Genomic DNA, 18,205 nt, shown 5'->3' on the forward strand with positions numbered 1-18,205 from the left:
CCTCAGCTCCCCCCTCAGTTCCCCCCTCAGTTCCCCCCTCAGTTCCCCCCTCTTTTCTGGTTTCTGAGTCTTGGGGGGGGTGATTGTGATACAGATATGGCTTATAAAGAAAGTTGTAGTTTAGATATGCTTGGCCCGGTGAATAACACTATTAGGAGGTGTGGGTTATTTTGGAGTAGATGGGGCCTTGTTGGATAAGCGTATCACTGTGGAGGCAGGGCTTTAAGATAATATATATGCTCTGCCCAGTATGAGACATAGCAGTCTCCTTCTGGCTGCCTTCGGGTCAAGATGTAGAACTCTCAGCTCTTTCTCACAGCATCATGTCGACTGCAGGCTGCCATGCTTCCCACCATGATGATAATGGACTGAACCTCTGAAACTGTAAACCATCTCCAATTAACTATTGCCCTTTATATTTGTTGCCTTGATCATGATGTCTCCTCACAGCAATGAAATCCTAGCTAAGACAAGAGTCCAAAGACTTTCTCTCATTCTCTGCATATTGACCAAAACAACTCTGATTTTAGCTGCCTATAACATGGTGTCTTTCAGTAGGTGACTGGAAATTTGTTGAGAGTATTACTTGGCACTATAAAGAAAGAAGCTGTTAAACCATGATCAGACATGACAGAGTTACAAGCATGTTGGTAATTAACAGAAGCTAATCTGAAGAGAGGACATATACAGTTTCAAATATACGCCACCCTAGAACAGTTAGGACTATATAGTTAAAAAGAAAAGTCAGTGTCTGTCAAGGGTCCAGAGAAGATACTACATAGACACAACAGAAAGGATGAGAATATTGTGGGCAAGTCTCTCAGGATTGATACCCAGCACACCTGTCCATAGCCACTGCATGTCAAAGGTGCATCCTAATATAGAGTAAAGAACTCAGTTGACAGTAATGTATCAGGAGAGGTCTATTAACTGCTAGGTGCGTTAAATCACAAGGAGGGTTATGCATGTGTAAGAGTCAGGCCTATTTAGGGAATCTCTGCTCTATTTGATTTTGCTTTGAGATTAAAACTATTTTCAAGAAAAAATATATTGTGCCAAAAAATATACTGTGTAGCAAATATTAAATAAATAGGTGGTGGTTACCTTCATACTGCTTAATTTTGAATACTTTGTGGACTTTAGGTGTTTCATAACTGAAGATGCAATTGGAAGCAAAGTTTTTGAATAGGCATTGTGAGATAATTAGGAAAATTTGAACACTCAGTGATTATTTGATAACGAGCATTTTAAATGTTTCTAAGACATGACAACGGTAGTGCTATTATATTTTAAGTACGGAATTTATTATCTCTTAGAAATACCTTGGTATATGCATGGCTGAAACGGTATGATGTTTGTGACAGGCTACAAAAATTTCTCCATGGGAGAAAAGCCAAGTGGATTAGTGTGGATAGAGCAGAAACACGAGTTCTGTGTTGATTCATAAAGAACTTCTGCATTGTAATCTGCAGTTAGGAGTATGAATTCTTTTGAGAGTTCTTCCCCCATACTATTCAAATACTTTTTGAATAGTAGCCTTTTTTAAAAAGTGAAAATTGGGGCTGGGACAATGGCTTACTTGATAAAGTACCTGCTAAACAAGTGAAGAGACCTAGGTTTGAATTCCCGTTGTACACAGAGAAGCTAAAGTCTGCAGCACTCTTCTGTCATATTAGTACTGGGTTTGCAGGAGATGGGCAGATCCCTTTCTCAAAAAGGAAATAGAAAAGTGACAGGAAGACAACTGCTGTTGACATCAGGCTTTCACATACATCTACATCTATTTGCTCATGTGCCCACATACAACCATATGAACCAATACGTACAAAACACACACACACACACACACACACACACACACAGTAGAACAGTGGAATCAATGTTCCTTGCCCAGAGCCCTTTATAAAGTATCACACTGAGACTGTGATTAGCAATATTCCTTCCATTCTTCAGAGTAAGCTTGGGTTCTAGAGAAAGTATCACATGGAGTCCTTTTTGTGTATAATAAGTAGTCCTCAGTAGGACCATGAGCCCCAGTGGAGGTGTGTCTAAGATTTCTTCTCTCCACCCACATGCCAGGAATCTAGGGTCATGTGAAATTGTGAGGCCCCAAACATCCAATAAACAGTCTTAGAAGGTGAGAGGCAACTCATTCCAACTTTGTGATGTCCCCAGAAACTGTGCTGATAAGAGAAAAACACTAAAGAATAAACGAGAGATCAGGGAGATAATGGGGAAAGCAGAGGAGGACAAGACAGCACTTCCAACTCTCAGGCTTGAGAAATGCATCATGCCAAGGAAGATAAATTGGAGAAACATGAGAAGGGAAAGAGATCTTGTCTTTGACTCGTGTATTTCTCTTTAAGTGAATGAGCAATAACACAGAAATAAGAGAGTGTAAAACGAAGCTGAGGGCTCAGCCAAAATCACACTTCCTAATAATCTCCAGCTTTGGCAGGATGCTAGCTCGTTGTACCGAAGCAGTTTTCTGGATTTTGAATTATGCATGTAATTCACCCTGATCAGAGTGTGGCCGGGGAGCCAAGAGCCATTTGCTAGTCAGAAAGGAGACCGCCAGTTCTGTGCTGACGCCAGATTTCATCCTCAACATCGGGGAGGCTCTCCTGTAGCTTTGGATAGAGCTCAGAAACAAGCAAAACTTGTGAGCTCCATTGTTTGAGGCCATCCTGACACATAACTTCTCATGTGGAGTATGTTTTCCTTTCCTACCAGGCTGCTGGGTGCTGAGAAAGCAGTCCTACACTGTCATGTGGAAAGGGGAAGGACACAGGCGCTCACTGGTTCTACTAAGGGTCTGTCAGTGGACATCTGGCCTTTCCACCGTGTCCTTTAATAAGATACAAGAAGATAAAGGGAGAAGAGAGAGTACCAGAAGTGGAAATTAAGCAAATAAATAAATAGATAAGAAAAAGAAACAGCACAATAGGTAGAAAACCAGGTCGGTGCATGCTCGGTTTTGAGAGTGGTTGAGTTTTGGCTTCTGGTTCAGAGAGGCACCTTCCTCCCAAGCAGCCCAGTATTCTGCAGCTCACAGTCCCCATCTTTGTTCTCTCCTGCTTTCTCTTGTGACCTGACTAGCACTCCAGCCTGCAGGCCATTCTGCCAGTCACAGGTAACTTTCCTTGTGGTCAAGGTAAAAATCCCCAACATGAGCCACGGTCCACACCCAGTTTCCACATCTTCAGGATTTGCTAAACTGCTGTGTGCTGTGGTTTTTGCCTGGGCACAGAATCGGTCATGAGAGGTAGCTGCTGTAAGACAATGGTGTCTAGAGTTTTATGTTTGTAGAAGGCAGGCTGTAGATGGAGACAAGGAGAGAGGGAAGGAAGAGGCAGGGTCAATAGAGAATCAGAAACAAACAACACGATAGAAAAACAAAAATCTTCTATTTCCATTCCGGAGTATCCCATTTATGAGTACTGTGAACTTGGGAAGGTTTAAAAAAATAACTTTTCTTTGACTTTCAGGGTTGTTTTGTTTAATTTTCTTTTTCTATAGAAATTGGAGATAATAATGCCTGACTTTTTTAATGGTGAGATTTATGGATGATCACACTCAATTTTAAAAATAAGCAGGATAAAAGAGGGAGGGAAGGAGAGACAGATAGATAATAGACAGACAATCTTCCCCAGAAGAGTGAAACATATTCCTGATTCTGTTTCTATAATCTGCTTTCTAGTCTTGTAAGAGTCCTGAACAAAAGAAAAAGAATAAAAGAAAAACAAAACAAAACACCCAAAATACAAATGGGTCATTTGAAACAAACGAGTATTTCCTTGCATGTCATTAAAGTGAGCATTCCTTGTGACAATTGTGGTGTTCTTGGAACCTAATGACAACTCAGTAAGCATGTTCTTGTACCTACATCAAAGATAGACAGCCACAGCTTTGTTCTCAGCGTGACCCTCTTAAGGCTGGACTCATTGTTGATGGATATTATCATTTTTAACGTCAGTAAATAATGTGTTGTCAGATAGATGGCCTGTTTCCTTTCTGCCATTAGAAAGCTCACTCATCAAGCGGGAGCTGGAGTGGTGGAGAAATCTCAAACGGACCAAGTGTTTCTGACTCTGTGGGATGGGAGATGCTTTATTAATCCTGCTTTCCCAAGCAGTTGGGTTCAATTATAACTGTAGTTCTGGTGAATTGATGAAAGTATATGCATTCTCCCTTGATGATGTTCTACTGAGTGGAAAGTAAATATTATTTTTTCTACAAACTTGAAAACTATGCTAGTACTTACAAAGCATTTCTGGGCAAGTAAAATGGAGATGAGCTCCCTGTACATAATTTAAATTTGTCTTAGACAAATGCTCTCTTTCTAAAAAGAGTTACTTATTTTTATGTTCATTGGTGTTCTGCCCATATGTCAGTGCAAGGGTGACAGATCCTCTGGTATTGGAGTTATGACTTTTGTGAGCTGCCATGTGGTTGCTGGGAATTGAACTCTAGTCCTCTAGAAGAACAGTCAGTGCTCTTAACTGCTGAACCATCTTTCCAGCCCCCATTTATTTTTATTTTTGAAATATATATATATTGAAATATATATATATATATATTTGTACCTATGCCTGCATGACAGAAGAGGACATCAGATTCCATTGTTGTGATACAGATAGTTGTGAGTCACCATATTGTTGCTAGGAATTGAAACCAGGACCTCTGTCACGTTTTTTACCATTGCACGTGAATATATCTGAGCATGTGTCCTTAAACACATAGCTGGAGTTTCCTAGGCCCATTCATGGACTCTTAAATAACTTCAATTAAAATCTTCTCAAGCAGCCAGGCATGGCGGCACATGCCTTTAATCCCAGCACTCGGGAGGCAGAGGCAGGCGGATTTCTGAGTTCGAGGCCAGCCTGGTCTACAGAGTGAGTTCCAGGACAGCCAGGGATACACAGAGAAACCCTGTCTCGTAAAAACAAAACAAAACAAAAAACCTTCTCAAGCAATCATTTAATGCAAATGTCCAATTTATTCTTCTGGTAAGCAGTTATGTCAGTTGAGAGCTCAATATTGGAGAACAAGCTGTAGGTCATGGAAGCTAAAAAGAGAAGCATAAATAATGTGTTTTACTAAGAAATATTTACTTTGCCAAATGTACAAATATCCAGCGAAATTAATGAACTCTGAAGGTTGTGTCAGTGGGTCTTTCTCAATCCCATCCAAACATAGCTCCATCAGGGAGACTAGAGTAAATGTGGGTGTGATGTCAGTGAGCTGAATCCAGAAAGGTGTTCCTTTTTTTTTTTTTTTTTTTTTTTTTTTGGAGTAAATTTTGGTAAATAGCAGCCTGTCCAATGGGTCAGCTGTGACTTGTGCCCAGTTTTTGTATGCCTAAGCCAGAAATGGCTTTTATGCTTTTACAACACACACACACACACACACACACACACACACACACACACACACACAATCTATGTTCTGCAACATTCAGATAAATACAATCTTTGACGTCCTATGTAGATCACATAGTACCTTTTTGTTTCATGTTTTAAAAATATTTTATGCATATGGGTGTTTTGCCTGAATGTATGTGTATGCAGCTTGTGTACAAGTGATGTTGGAGTTTCAGATGGTTATGAGTCACCAGGTGGATTCTGGGAATTAAAAATGGATTCCCAGTAAGCCATCGCCTCCTCCCCTAGTTCCTTGTATTAAGTTGTTGGAATGAGCATCATAGTTTATAGGAAGAAAAACATAGGGAAGTCATTTTGAAAAGGCACCTATGTATGCATAACTTTGGGGACAGTTTTGTTTGCAGGAGGGACCCGCTTGCTTTTGAATTATACAGAGCACTCTGAGCTGACAGAACATTTGCTGACTTCTTAGCCACAGCATGTTTAACTACATAATTTGTCGCCAAAACTACATCTTTTTCCATAGCCATCTCAAAATCCCCCTTGAGCTCCAGAAAATGCTGGCTAGGGAGACGGTGCAGTACATTACTGAGCTAGTCTAGGTTCCCGTGTTATTTCAAGAAGCCATGCGCAGTGGTGACACAGAGAATGCACCTTGTGGATGGACAAGTACTGCCACCCCCATGGCGTCAGCACTCAGAGTTGAGTGGCAGTACTTAATTTCTTCGCTGCTACTGTTTGGAACAACTTTTCTCAGATGCTATCGTGATTCTGGAGCTTCTGGCACTTAGATGTGGTCTTTGGCAGTCAGAATTTGGTACTGAGTGTAAGTATTAGGCAGTTTGAGGATAAAGATGCCAAGGGAAGAGGAAGATCATAGATTGACAGACGATCTTGTCTCTACCCACATTTCTCAGTGAGAACACTGGTGTATTTTTACTAAGAAAATTTCATCACCTTTAATTGGATGGAAAATTCAAATACAACAGAAGTTTTCTTAAGAAACTGTAACAAATAATTGTTAGGGAATGGGGATTTAGGAACTTCTGTATATCTTATTGAATCATATCTTACAGCGTGAAATGATCCAGTCTGCTTTTCCTCTTTCACACTTTTGCTTCACATTTTGAAACTTAAGTCTAACTTTATCATTGATTTTGGCATTCTGAAATATGCAAGGAAACTTGTGACTTAGACTCAACACAGAAGAGAAGCAAACTTTAGTCGAAAAGGCATCCAGATTATTTTATTAGTTGTGGATAACAAGGAAAGGGGCAAAGAAAGAAATCCAGTGGACATGAGGGGAGTAGCCGGGGGTCAGGGAGCAGAACCCGATTCATGGGAACGTTATTACAGGGAGATAGGAGCTATTGCAAAGCAGTCTCTTTTCTTTGGGGTTGCTCCCTCCGGCTGCCTGGAGTCGCTCTACCATCATTGGGTACATCAGATCAGCTGCACTAATCTGATCACACCAAAATCTTGTTACAATTAGACGTTCCACACTGTGTTCAGTTCCTAAAATAATCAATCATTTGAAAAATGGTATATCTGCCTAGATCCATTCTGATTGCTATTCTCTAAGAGCAACTACACAAAGAACTCTTTCAGCTGTGGAGCTCAAAGCATCCCGAGGTGAAGTTGATAGCTATGCATCCTTCTGTGCCTTCTTATCTCCATCCACTGCTTGGAGCAACCCTCCTGTTAAAGCAGACAGAAGTGGATGCCAGTCTTCTTGAGGAACAAGGGCACGGGCTGTTTCCTTAAGGGTGTACCTTAGGGATCTCTGGGGAAAAACAAAACAGAAGAAAGACGTGGTTAATCTCTGTGGCAGGATCTTGATGGAGTGCTACCCACAGCCAGACGCTTCTCTTGAGTCATAGTTGTCCAAAGAAATTGAGTTCCTGGTTCAGTTGAGTTCAAGGTTCTAAGTGCTTACCAGTTGCATCCTAGTAGAACTGATGGGCTGAGTAGAACTGGTGGGCTCTATCAAATAGTGTGTGATAGGAGGAGGATTCCGCGTTGCCATTTGGGGGTAGGTTTGGTCTCCCGATAGGAAGCCAACCTATGTATTCTAAGAGGTTTTGCTTTCCTATCCACTAATTATAAGGAGTACTCCACAGTCCCTGGACAGACATAGCAGAGTGATCTCAGATTTCCAGTTACTTTGTAGTGAAACTTTAGGGAAAAGAACCTCCATTCTCTTGCTTCCAGAAAAACCCAAGACAAAAAATAACAGTTCTCCTTGAAAGCCCCCGCATTGTCTATGCTTTGGCTGTGAGCCGTTTGGTAGTGACACTTCTGCGACCTGTCCCTGAGGATACCTAAAGGCAAGAAGTCTGAAAATGAAAACGTCATGGTGGTTTTGTAAACCGGACCATTCATTTGAAAGACTCTTAGATCCTACGTAAATTACAGATTATTGTAAATTACTGTCTAGAGATCAGCAGATATTGGGGCTACTTATACAAAAACACTCTTCTTACCAAAGGGTCCAGGAAAGTGTGGGCTAGCCTAATCAACGTGTCTAAGGCTCAGAGTCGGGAAAACAAACCAAAGCAAACAAAAACAAACAAACCAGCAGCTAATTTACCTAACTTTCTACACAGTCAAAGACACCTTTGCCAAGGATCTACTCTTGAGTGGAAGAAGGAACCTGGCTCTCCTGCCTTGATTCGTCTTCAGGTGATGCGATCTTTGGGTCTTTTGGGGGAGAAAGGGCCTCCATTCTCCTGTTTCCTGAATGCTCCAGGCTGAATGCTCCACCACCCATTGTCCCTGTTTCCATTGTTCCCATACTTGTCAGATAGGAAGAAGACAGAACAAGAAGAATTCTAATTGTTTGGAAACCAGGTGATGATCTTTCTAGAAGTCTTCTCTGATCCACAGGGCATGGAACAGACTCTCTCCAAGAAGACAGTCCTGAGGTGGGGACACAATTCTGTTCCAAGTCATGACATATTAGCATGGACTCAATGAATACTCATGCCTTACACAGTTTAGAAACAGTATGAAACACGTTGTCAAATATGTGACAAGAGGCAAGACAGGTCCCAGAGAGAAGAACAGGCAGAGTAAGTCCCATAGCTGCCAAGACTACTGTCTAGAAAGTCTGTCCAGGCCTAAGTGTGGGAGGACATAACCAGACAGAGTGGGCAGTTGGCTGAGTTGAAAAGTCAAAGTTATAAACTAAGGGAGGCCAAAGTAGTTAGGATTCTTGGAATGAAGGAAGGTTTAATGGCATGGGGCAGTTGCATCAGTGTAGATGTCTGAGACCATCATAAAGGGTCCTCAGCAGGGAATTTAATAACAGAGCATGCAGCAAGAAGCTGCTGAGAGCTGAGGAACACGCAAAAGATGAGGATGGAGCAAGCCTGAGAGCTCTGCTATTCTCAGCAGCTAGAGTGGAGATATACATGGGATATGTTAGGGAGTATTCAGAGGAGGATTGCCTCAGAAGGGCAAAGTCGAGACCTCTCTCTTCCTGTCTAATAAAACTTGAAGACAAACTTTCAGAGGATCACACTTTCTCTAAGTTTCTCTATTATCAGGAAAAAGAAAAACTTGAAAAATATTGAAGTGAAAATTTAAAAAAAAATCATCTTGCAGCATCAAATTTATAATATTCCTTGTCCAGAGAGTATAAGAACTATAATCCATTGTGGTGATAAAAAAAACTGATCAGTATAAACAGTCACAGTTGAGAAAGAACAATTGAGAATGTTAAGAGTATTGTGTACAAGTGTTTACTAGAAAGTCTAGATAAACCAAGGAGAGGTTGAGACAGTATAGGGAGGATGTGTGGAGTCAGACCAAAGGCCGATTCTAGAGACAAAAACTGTAGCATCTAGATGAAAAACTACGCTGGCTGGAGTTTTTGGAGTAAACACCAGCAGAAGGGAAGATTGGGGAAGCCAGAAATGACTGGCGGACCCAACTATCCAAAGGAATGGGTTCCAGAAATGAATCAGATGAAGGGAAAAATGTTGTAGAGACTGAACAGAGACTCTTAGCAATGTGACACTTCAAGTAAATGGATATGCTTGCAGCCGGAGCTCTAGGAGGGGGCAAATATAAGCGTACTATCATGAATGGGTGGGAATGCAGAGAGGCAAGCAAGACACATCAATGGAAGCAGAAACTTGTTCTCTGAAAAGATGAAAAGAATCAATAGGCTCCTCTCAGACTAATGAAGGAAGTAAGAAAGGAGGCACAGAGGCACAGATTGCTGGTATTGGGAAGAAAGGCAGACTTGTCCCTGGTGGTGAAAGCATGATGAAGAATGTGTCAAACGACTGATGCCAAGGAGCCAGATAACTTGGATGAAATGGATGCACCTTCAAAGACATAAACTGTCCCGTGAAAAGGAACCAGGCAAACTCAGTAGCCATATGATATTTCTCCAAATGGAATTTAGAGTTTAGAGTCTTTTCACGAAGACAAATCCAGATCTAAGATGACTTTGCCAGTGAACTCTTAGGGAGCAAAGATACTATGTGTTTGACGTCAGAGTTCTGAAGTTATGGAAAATCACAAACCTACAAGCAGATGCCACTGAAAGAGAAAGAGAAGAAAGCAACCCTAAAGGCCTAATAGAAGCAAATCAAGAGCTGACTCCATTGCCTTATAAACTTTTCTACAAAACTGGAATGAACACTCTCTCCTAGTCAAGCCATGGTAACTGCATTGTGAGCCAGTGACTCTGGAGGACAAAGATGCCACAGTTCTTAAAAGAAGTTTTGCTGTTAACCAAATCCAAAAACATTGTCGTGCTGAAAAAGTACCATGACCAAATGGAGTGTCTCTAGGGATGCAAAGTTATTTGAAGAGTGGTCAGGGAGTCTTCAGAAAAAGGAGGCCATTTTTCTCCAGCTTATGCCAATTCTTGTAGAACTCTAGCCTGACTTCTGATAGGTAAGAAAGGGCTCAGGTCCTGGGGAACCTGCAAATAATCTAAAAGGAGCCACCTGTTCTTCTGGTCTCATACTCGTCACAAGCAGTCTTGGGACAAATGGGGAAAGCCTGGGTTTTGGAGCCGCAGAGACTTTGGTTCAAATCCAGGTTTCATTATTCAGTAGGCAAATTATGTGGTGCCTCTAGGTCTTAAAGGTGTGCTGGTGTGCAGATCCTTCTGAGCCTTAAGAGTAAAATAAGAAAGCAAGAGGCAGGTAGCCAGCACACGGTGTGTTGAAGATGGGTTGTCATTTTCCTTGTGACTTTAAATCATGGTAATCATGGTGGGTGGGAGTGGTAGCTCCTTGGCTTGGGATGTGGCTCAGTCAGAAAAAAATGTTTGCTGTACAGTCATGGTTCATAGTCCCAGCACCCACATAAAAAGTCAGGTGCAGGAAGATAGAGAACTGAGAATCCTTGGGGCTCACTGGGCAGGCCACTGACCCAAGTCAGCAAGCTCCAGGTTCAATGAAAGACCATGTCTCAAAAAATAATAAAGAGCAATTGAAGACATACAATATCACCTATTTTGTCTTTTTGGGCACACACACACACACACACACACACACACACATACACACACACAAACAGGGGGAAGGGATCGTAGCCCTCACTACCAGCTCCATCCCATTTTGACTTGTGACACCTTGTCTACTATTTTTCTGGTCAGTGAAATAAGATTACCCATACTACCTTTCCCCATAGAGTTCACACAGGGTCTCTTTGAGTTAAACTTGCATTGCGTTTGAAGCAAGTGCTTGGCGCATTGCCGAGAGCTCCACATTCATTTACTGCTCCGATTAAAGTTATCACTGTTGCCTCTGCCACTAGTGTTGCCCTAGTTGTTGACAGGCTGGCTAAAGGCTCTGTTATCCTAGCAAGAAAGAGTCACCAACCCAGGGAGGACACTGACTAACACAGTCACTGAGCACATAAATTTATCCAGCCTCCAGATTTTGTTTGGAGTCTTTGAACAGAGACCTGACAGATTCTAACTGAGGAAAGAACTGTGGACCAGCCACACCTGGGGGTGGGGGTGGGGGTGGGGGTGGGGGTGGGGGTGGGGGTGGAGGTGGGGGTGGTAAAGCCTTGGGGGTAAGTGAGACAGGAACAGTCAGGCCCTGACAATAGTCTCTGTCATAGACAGGACTATTATGTAGAGACACGTCTGATGTACGGTCTTCCTGGATGGTAATGTGGTGAGGTGTGAATAGAGACTTGGCCAATAATTGAGAACCGTGTGGCCCTGTCAGCAGGTGATGGCCTCTGAATGGCACTGTGACAAGGAACAGAAACAGAACCACAGAGATGGGTGGCGTGCAGATTCCTACCTAGCCTGGCCTGAGATGGGCCCCGGGGAGGCCTGCCAGACAGTGGATTGTGTGCTACTGATTTCTTTCAGCACAGCCTATTTCGCCTCTTGCTATTAAACAGACCGAAGAGCTCATATCCTGTGGACAGATGAGAGATATGTCAGATCTCTGAAAAAATTGTTTGTCTTGCCCAGGTGTACAGGCCTCCTTCTGAAGCAGACAGGTCACATGACACTTTTCAACACTCTCTCTGTCCCAGCTTGGCATCCAGCGTCTATCAAAAGGGAAATCTTTCACATGCAATTATGGCAGAAAATAAAGGTGATGAAGTGTTGTGTACGAAGAAGGGAGGAGATCAAAGGGTGGTAATGAAAAGTGATTGTGCTGGAAGGGTGGCTTAAACTCTACGAGTTGTGGGGGACTGTGTGGTGCCCCATGCTCCTTGGAGGCAGACTCCCAGGCACACCATCTACTCAGAGAAGGGATGTCTGCAGCTGTCATAGGCATGACCCTCATAAAATTATCAGTTGCTGGAACTCTCTCTAGCCCAAGAGGGTTTTAAGTAGCACACAGGTATAGAGAGCTAAATGGTGTTAATGCCTCCCTTCTCATGCACCATCGTCAGGACGGTGAGACTGTTTGGAACATCTTCAACAGAAGGCTTGGCCAACCCAAGATCTTCCTTCCTTCCTTCCTTCCTTCCTTCCTTCCTTCCTTCCTTCCTTCCTNCTTCCTTCCTTCCTTCCTTCCTTCCTTCCTTCCTTCCTTCCTTCCTTCCTTCCTTTCCTCCCTCCCTCCCTCTCTCCCCCACCTCTCTTTCTTTCTTCTTTCATTCTTATCTTTTCTCTTTTCCTCTTTGTTTTCCTTTAGGAGATGTTTGAAGTTAAGGAAAAAATCACAGCTTGTTCAGATTTATGAATGAAGCTACTTGTCATACAAACCTTCACAGTAATATAAATGTCTTGGTGAGTTACTAAGAGAGGGAAGTGATATGTGTGTTTGTGTATGTGTGTGTGCCTGTGTGTATGTGCCTGTGTGTGTGTGTGTGTGTGTGTGTGCGCGCGCGCGCGTGCACTGACATCTTGTGTCCAGGCAAGTATCTCTGGCTTCCATGTGAATTATTAAAAGAGTGTAAATGGCTCAAACCAAATGGAGTCCTAGGTTGATGAACTATGCCCTATGCTTGCCTGCCTAATGCCCATCTTCATGGCACCCTTTCTCTTTAGAAAAAGATTTCTCTCCCTGCTAACTACATTTGATAGCAACTGCTGTTGTCTTGACCGTATACATCACACACTAACATTTCCAGTCCCAGAAAATAACTTTGTTTAGGTCAGCTAAGCAGGAATTTGAGAATTTTTTTCCAACCCCTTGCTTTGAAATATCCATGGAAAAGGCAGCAATTTTCAATTGATTTCAGGCAAATCTATTTGAATTTGTCAAAAACAAAAACAAAACCAGAAGAAAGAGGTCTTAATTATAGATTGCTGGAAACTAAATCTGAATATTTGTACTTTTTCAGTAATATTTAATTATGGTAATCCAAAGGAAGCCGAATTTTGCCAAATGAATTCCCGAGTTCTTGATTTAATGGGCAATTAAGTATAGTTTATCAAGTATCATAAGTAGTGCTATGGTTATTTGGAAATGGCTAATAACCATTTTAAGCTTCTAAGCTGGTTTGAAAACCTTCCTAGTTTTTCAGCCTCAAAGCTGAGTAGATTTGTTACTCAGTTGGTTTTTGTGTTACTCGGATCAAACACGTGAAGCAAGCCACTTAGAGGAAGAAATATTTCAGTGTTCTGGTTCAAGGTTTCAGAGTTATCAATCTTTTGCAGTAGGGAAGTTATGGCAGAGAATACATTTCAAATCATGATTGCCAGGAAACTGAGTGGAATACAAGAAGAAACCAGGGCAAGATACAGCCCCTCAGGTGCACCCCAATGATGTACTTACTCCAACTGGCCCCACCTCTGGCCTTTCAGCACCCTGTAGTCTCATCATGTCATGGATTCATTAAGGGTTGATCCATTCTTTAGGCCAGAGCCTTTTTGATCTTGACTTCTCTCGAAACGTCTCAGGTACAGCTTTGCACACCTCCTAGGTCTTTGTCAATCCAATCTCAAGTAGGCAACTTAAATTAACCAATATGGGGGTAAGGAACTAGAGAGGTGACTCAGCAGTTACGCCTGTATGAAGTAAGAGTACTTACTACTCTTGAAAAGAGCCCAGGTTCAAGTCCCAATATCAACATGGTGGTTCTCCATGGATCCAGGGGAATCCAGTGTTCTCCTCTGATTTCTGAAGGTACCAGGCATGCACGTGGTGAACATACATACACACAGGCAAAATACCCATCTTCATAGAAGAAATGATCTAAACAGAAATTAACTAACGTGGTAATTCATCTGTGCTTTTGCTAGCATGATGGAAATTGATAGCTTCTTCAATTTTACATTGTAGACAATGAGCAGATGGGGAAAGGGAACCACCATTTGTTGACTATCTGCTATCTTTCATGGTCTCATCCTCACGGGTCACATTGTTGATATAACCCTTTTCCAGAAGTGATAACTATGGTGAAGTCAAGTGATTGAAGTTTGTCTGAAGGGGTGGAGCTACTGTTGAACCCCTCATTTATCTTGTCCCAAAGCTGTAGTCTGTTCTCTTTGCTCTCCCACACTACCACTTATTTGTGCCAGTCTGACAGTAACCTTCCTGTCTATATCCAGAGACAGGTCTTTTGAATATGTCTCCTTCTAGCAAGAGTAGTAGTCATGGAAAGCGGAGGGAATACTATTTAATCCCAGAGAAATGTGATCACAAAGTGAGTGAGTCTTACACACACACCTACCTCTCCAAAGCTTTCATGGATCATGTTAGAACTTGAAGCAGATGTTCACTAAAGAGCACTCAGAGGGTCTGGGCAATCTGTGCATCTTAGAGACAACTTTATGGTGGGCTGGAGAGACGGTGATGAGTACTACCTGAGCAGCAGCTTGAGTGGACTGGGCTGTGAAAGAAATCACAAAGCCTTCAAGGTACAGCATGCTGCTTTCATTGGTTGATGTGGGCCTTCCCAGTTCCTATCAAGATTTTTATTGTGTCTGTGAAAGTACAATAATTGACTCTAATAGGGTAAATGATCTCTGGGACATTTTTTACTCAGTGGCACTTGGACAAGGAATAAGTCCTTAGAGTGTAACAGTATTTTGGGACTAAACCAATCTTAAAGAAGACAGATACCACAGTGAGAAGAAATAGAGCTATCAGGAAACCAAGGACCATTCTAGAAAGTGCCTGATAGTTTAGGGAAAAGAAGTTCTGCACACTCCTGTGTGCTGTAGAGTTAGGCATAGTTGAGAAATGTCCCTCCTTTGGCATCTCTGCTCAAGACCAACTCTATTTTAGTAAATATCATGGGCTCAGCATGTGCCCTTCAAAGGGTCAGGTCTACTTGAATAGAAAAGCAATCTCTTCTTGTGTGGCAACTTGGCCTTGGAGCTCCAAGCACAATTCTACCCAGAAAAGCATCTTATTCAAGGGGGAGCATGTTCCTTGTCTCCCCTTTGAGAAATGCCCAGTGACACTTGTTGGGGAAATCATTATCCCAGCTCTCGGTGCTCTTTCCTGCAGGTGGGGAAGAACACTTTAGAAACATCATTTGTGGACAAAATGAGCCTGTCATGGAAGAGACCAGCTAGGTTGCCAAGCACAGTGGCTAGCACAGCATGGAGGGTTTTCTGGTTGTGGCTTTAGACTTTTAAGAGCTGTCGATTGAAGACTTCATTGAAACCAGCCTGTGTGTACGTACCTACCCTCCCCGTTTCCTTTTCTATTTAAGCCAAAGACTGCTGTTCACTGCTTGAGAGTAGAGTCGATGACTGATTGAAAACAATGTTTCTGCAACTTAGGTTGCTCAAAGGGGGCATAGGAGAAGGCGGACCTGTAAAGGAGGAGGAAATGTAGGAAAGTAAAAGACATGTCTCTTCTGCTCTCTCAAACTGAAAGTAAGTTTCTGGCCAATTCTGAGTCTATGAGCCAACTGAGTCACAGAGGTTAGAGGCATTTGCCTATGGCCCACATCTGGCCAATGGGCAGTGTCAGTCATCTGGAACACTTTTAGCTTGTAAAGGATAGTTGATAACGTAGAGTCACGTGGGAACAGGGCAGTGGGGAGACTAGGCGTCATGTGTGGATACTTTGCAAGAATCCAGGGCTATTTTGTCGAAAGGAAAGAAGCTGCTGCCAGGGATCATAGAAAATGAGCTCCAGATACTTCATCTCAGACAGTACATTTAGGCCCTGTACATGTAGTTGTATGGAGTCTGACCTTGATTTGGGTGTTAGAAAGATAGTGACCTCCCTTTGTTAGGGCCTGGAATACCTGACAACCAGCTAAGTCCTACTGCATAAGAGGAAGCCACTGTTCATGGGAACCTATGTTCAGTGGGCTTTCGGCAGGAAGAATGTCCTCTGCAAAGTTAAGTGAACATGAAGCTCGGCATCAGAATCCGTCCAGCGCCCATCAAGCAGAGAGTGAGCAGAACTCACATGTATCCGTAAGATACCCAAGTTTCAGGAAGCACAAGCATCCTCAGCATTGTACTGTTATAGATCTGTTGAGGGCCTTAAAGGCCTTAGCCTGAGTTCCTTCAGAGACCAGATAGGAGGGAGCTTTGAAGGGAGGAGCTGCGGTCCTTGGATACATTTTGTGATGAAAGTGGATGTCTGTTAGTTTTGTTCCAGAGTAAACATGGTAACAGGAAACATTAAAACCCCATCCACAGCTGAGATTCCACCTATTCTCCTACAAGCAAGAACTCTGTACTCAGAAGAAGCTGAGTTGGGACAAGGCCTGGGAGGAGGGCAAACCTGAAGCTTTGGTGAAAGTTAAAGAGATCTGCTCAGGCTCATTTGGATATAGGAGCCACTTTAAAGAGGATTCAGAGCACCAGAAAGCCAATCCCCAGAGTGGGCTGATACAATGGAGCCCCTTCTCCTGTCTCCCACATTCCCCGTTTCCTTACAGTGGTATGCTTCTCCCAGCCCTTGGCCTCACTAACATGGCTCTAGAGTAAGGTGCACATTCTTGACTCTGCCCTGTTGTATCTGTTAATCTGTATCTCATTTGGAGTCTACGATGGAATAATCTTCCAGAAAACTCTGCCTAGCCTTATCATTCCACCACAGTGTCTCTTTCCTCTGAGTTCAGGAGTAGAAGACAGAAGATGACAGCATGGCAGGCTATTGGCTTTCCTCTTTTTATTGAATTGAATGTCACAGTAAGTCCCCAGGAAGTATATTCTCCTTTGACCTCTACTCGTTGAAATCATACACACTCCTACATGGAACTAAGTCCTCAAGATATGGAAGAAAGGAGCTCATCTCACATGTAGCAAAGACAGCCTCCAGGGCCCTCTTCTCCTTTTTTTGCAGTATTCTTAGCACATATTTCTCAAGGACCTACTGACCTCTCCCAGGCTGGTAAAGCCTTGTGCTCATCCTTGCTGAGTTCCAGGGCACTGACTTTGTGGATAACTTTGCTTATGTTCTGTCCCAGGATCTCATTTGACTTGAAGGTGTCTGACTTACCCTTCATACATTCAAGTTATCCCCTGAAAGCATCGACCATGTTTGCTTACTCAGCTGTCAAATATCCCATCTGAGTGGCTCATAACAGTGAGAGAACATGACGTTATTTTTCCCTTAGGTATTATTATTGTGGTCTTGTAAGTCTGAGTGCAGAGAGTAACTATACAATGACACTATTGAATGTCCCTTCTTTTTTTTTTTAAGATATATATATATATATATATATATATATGTAAGTACACTGTAGCTGTCTTCAGACACTCCAGAAGAGGGCGTCAGATCTTGTTACGGATGGTTGTGAGCCACCATGTGGTTGCTGGGATTTGAATTCTGGACCTTTGGAAGAGCAATCGGGTGCTCTTACCCACTGAGCCATCTCACCAGCCCCTGAATGTCCCTTCTTGAAGAGTATTTATGTTGGGCAGAGTAGAGTATATCTGCCTGTTCTACTATGATCCAGGGCATGAGATCAGGCCATTGACCAGAGATATAGACTCCTTAATCTTTGCTACAAATGGAAATAGTAAATTACGTTAGAAGCATTTGTTCAATTCCTGCCACATTCCAGAAACAGGAGAGACAAGAGTCATAGGAACAGACAAATCATCTTGACTGAAGACTTGACCTCTCAGTCTCTCTCCTAGGTTATGTCCTTGGTAAAGGACACGTTAACACCAGGTATCTAGAAGTTAAGAATAGGTAATAGGTCCTATCTGGAGGTGGGAAGTCCTTTGTTGCATTTGGTAGAGCTGTTTCTTTAGATAGTAGGCCTGATATCTTAACCTTCTATATGGAAACTTGCATGCCATTTACTGAATATGGGGGCGGGGGGGCAGGAATCTTAAAATTTCTCTTGTCAAATATAAAGGAGATATGCCAATTCTTACCCCAAACTATTGTTTTGAGAACTACAGAAAACACTATGAAAGAAAAGTGCTTCATACCGGTGCTTGGGAGACACCA

At 42.6% G+C, this 18,205-nt stretch overlaps 1 protein-coding gene across 2 annotated transcripts in view; it reads left to right on the forward strand.

Annotated features, from left to right (window-relative positions):
- The window catches only part of Lrmda (leucine rich melanocyte differentiation associated), a 1,022,231-nt gene that overhangs the window by 678,028 nt on the left and 325,998 nt on the right, over positions 1-18,205 (forward strand). Inside the window, exon 6 of one of the 2 annotated variants that reach the window (XM_021203464.2) lies at positions 9,838-9,849. The exons of the other annotated variant lie outside the window; for it this stretch is intronic. Coding sequence (XP_021059123.1) covers positions 9,838-9,849 — 12 coding nt within the window. The remainder of the gene's footprint in view (positions 1-9,837; positions 9,850-18,205) is intronic. 2 annotated transcript variants of the gene reach the window in all.

Source organism: Mus pahari, chromosome 8 (assembly GCF_900095145.1).
Source record: "Mus pahari chromosome 8, PAHARI_EIJ_v1.1, whole genome shotgun sequence".
In the NCBI taxonomy this organism is placed as follows: Eukaryota; Metazoa; Chordata; class Mammalia; order Rodentia; family Muridae; genus Mus; species Mus pahari.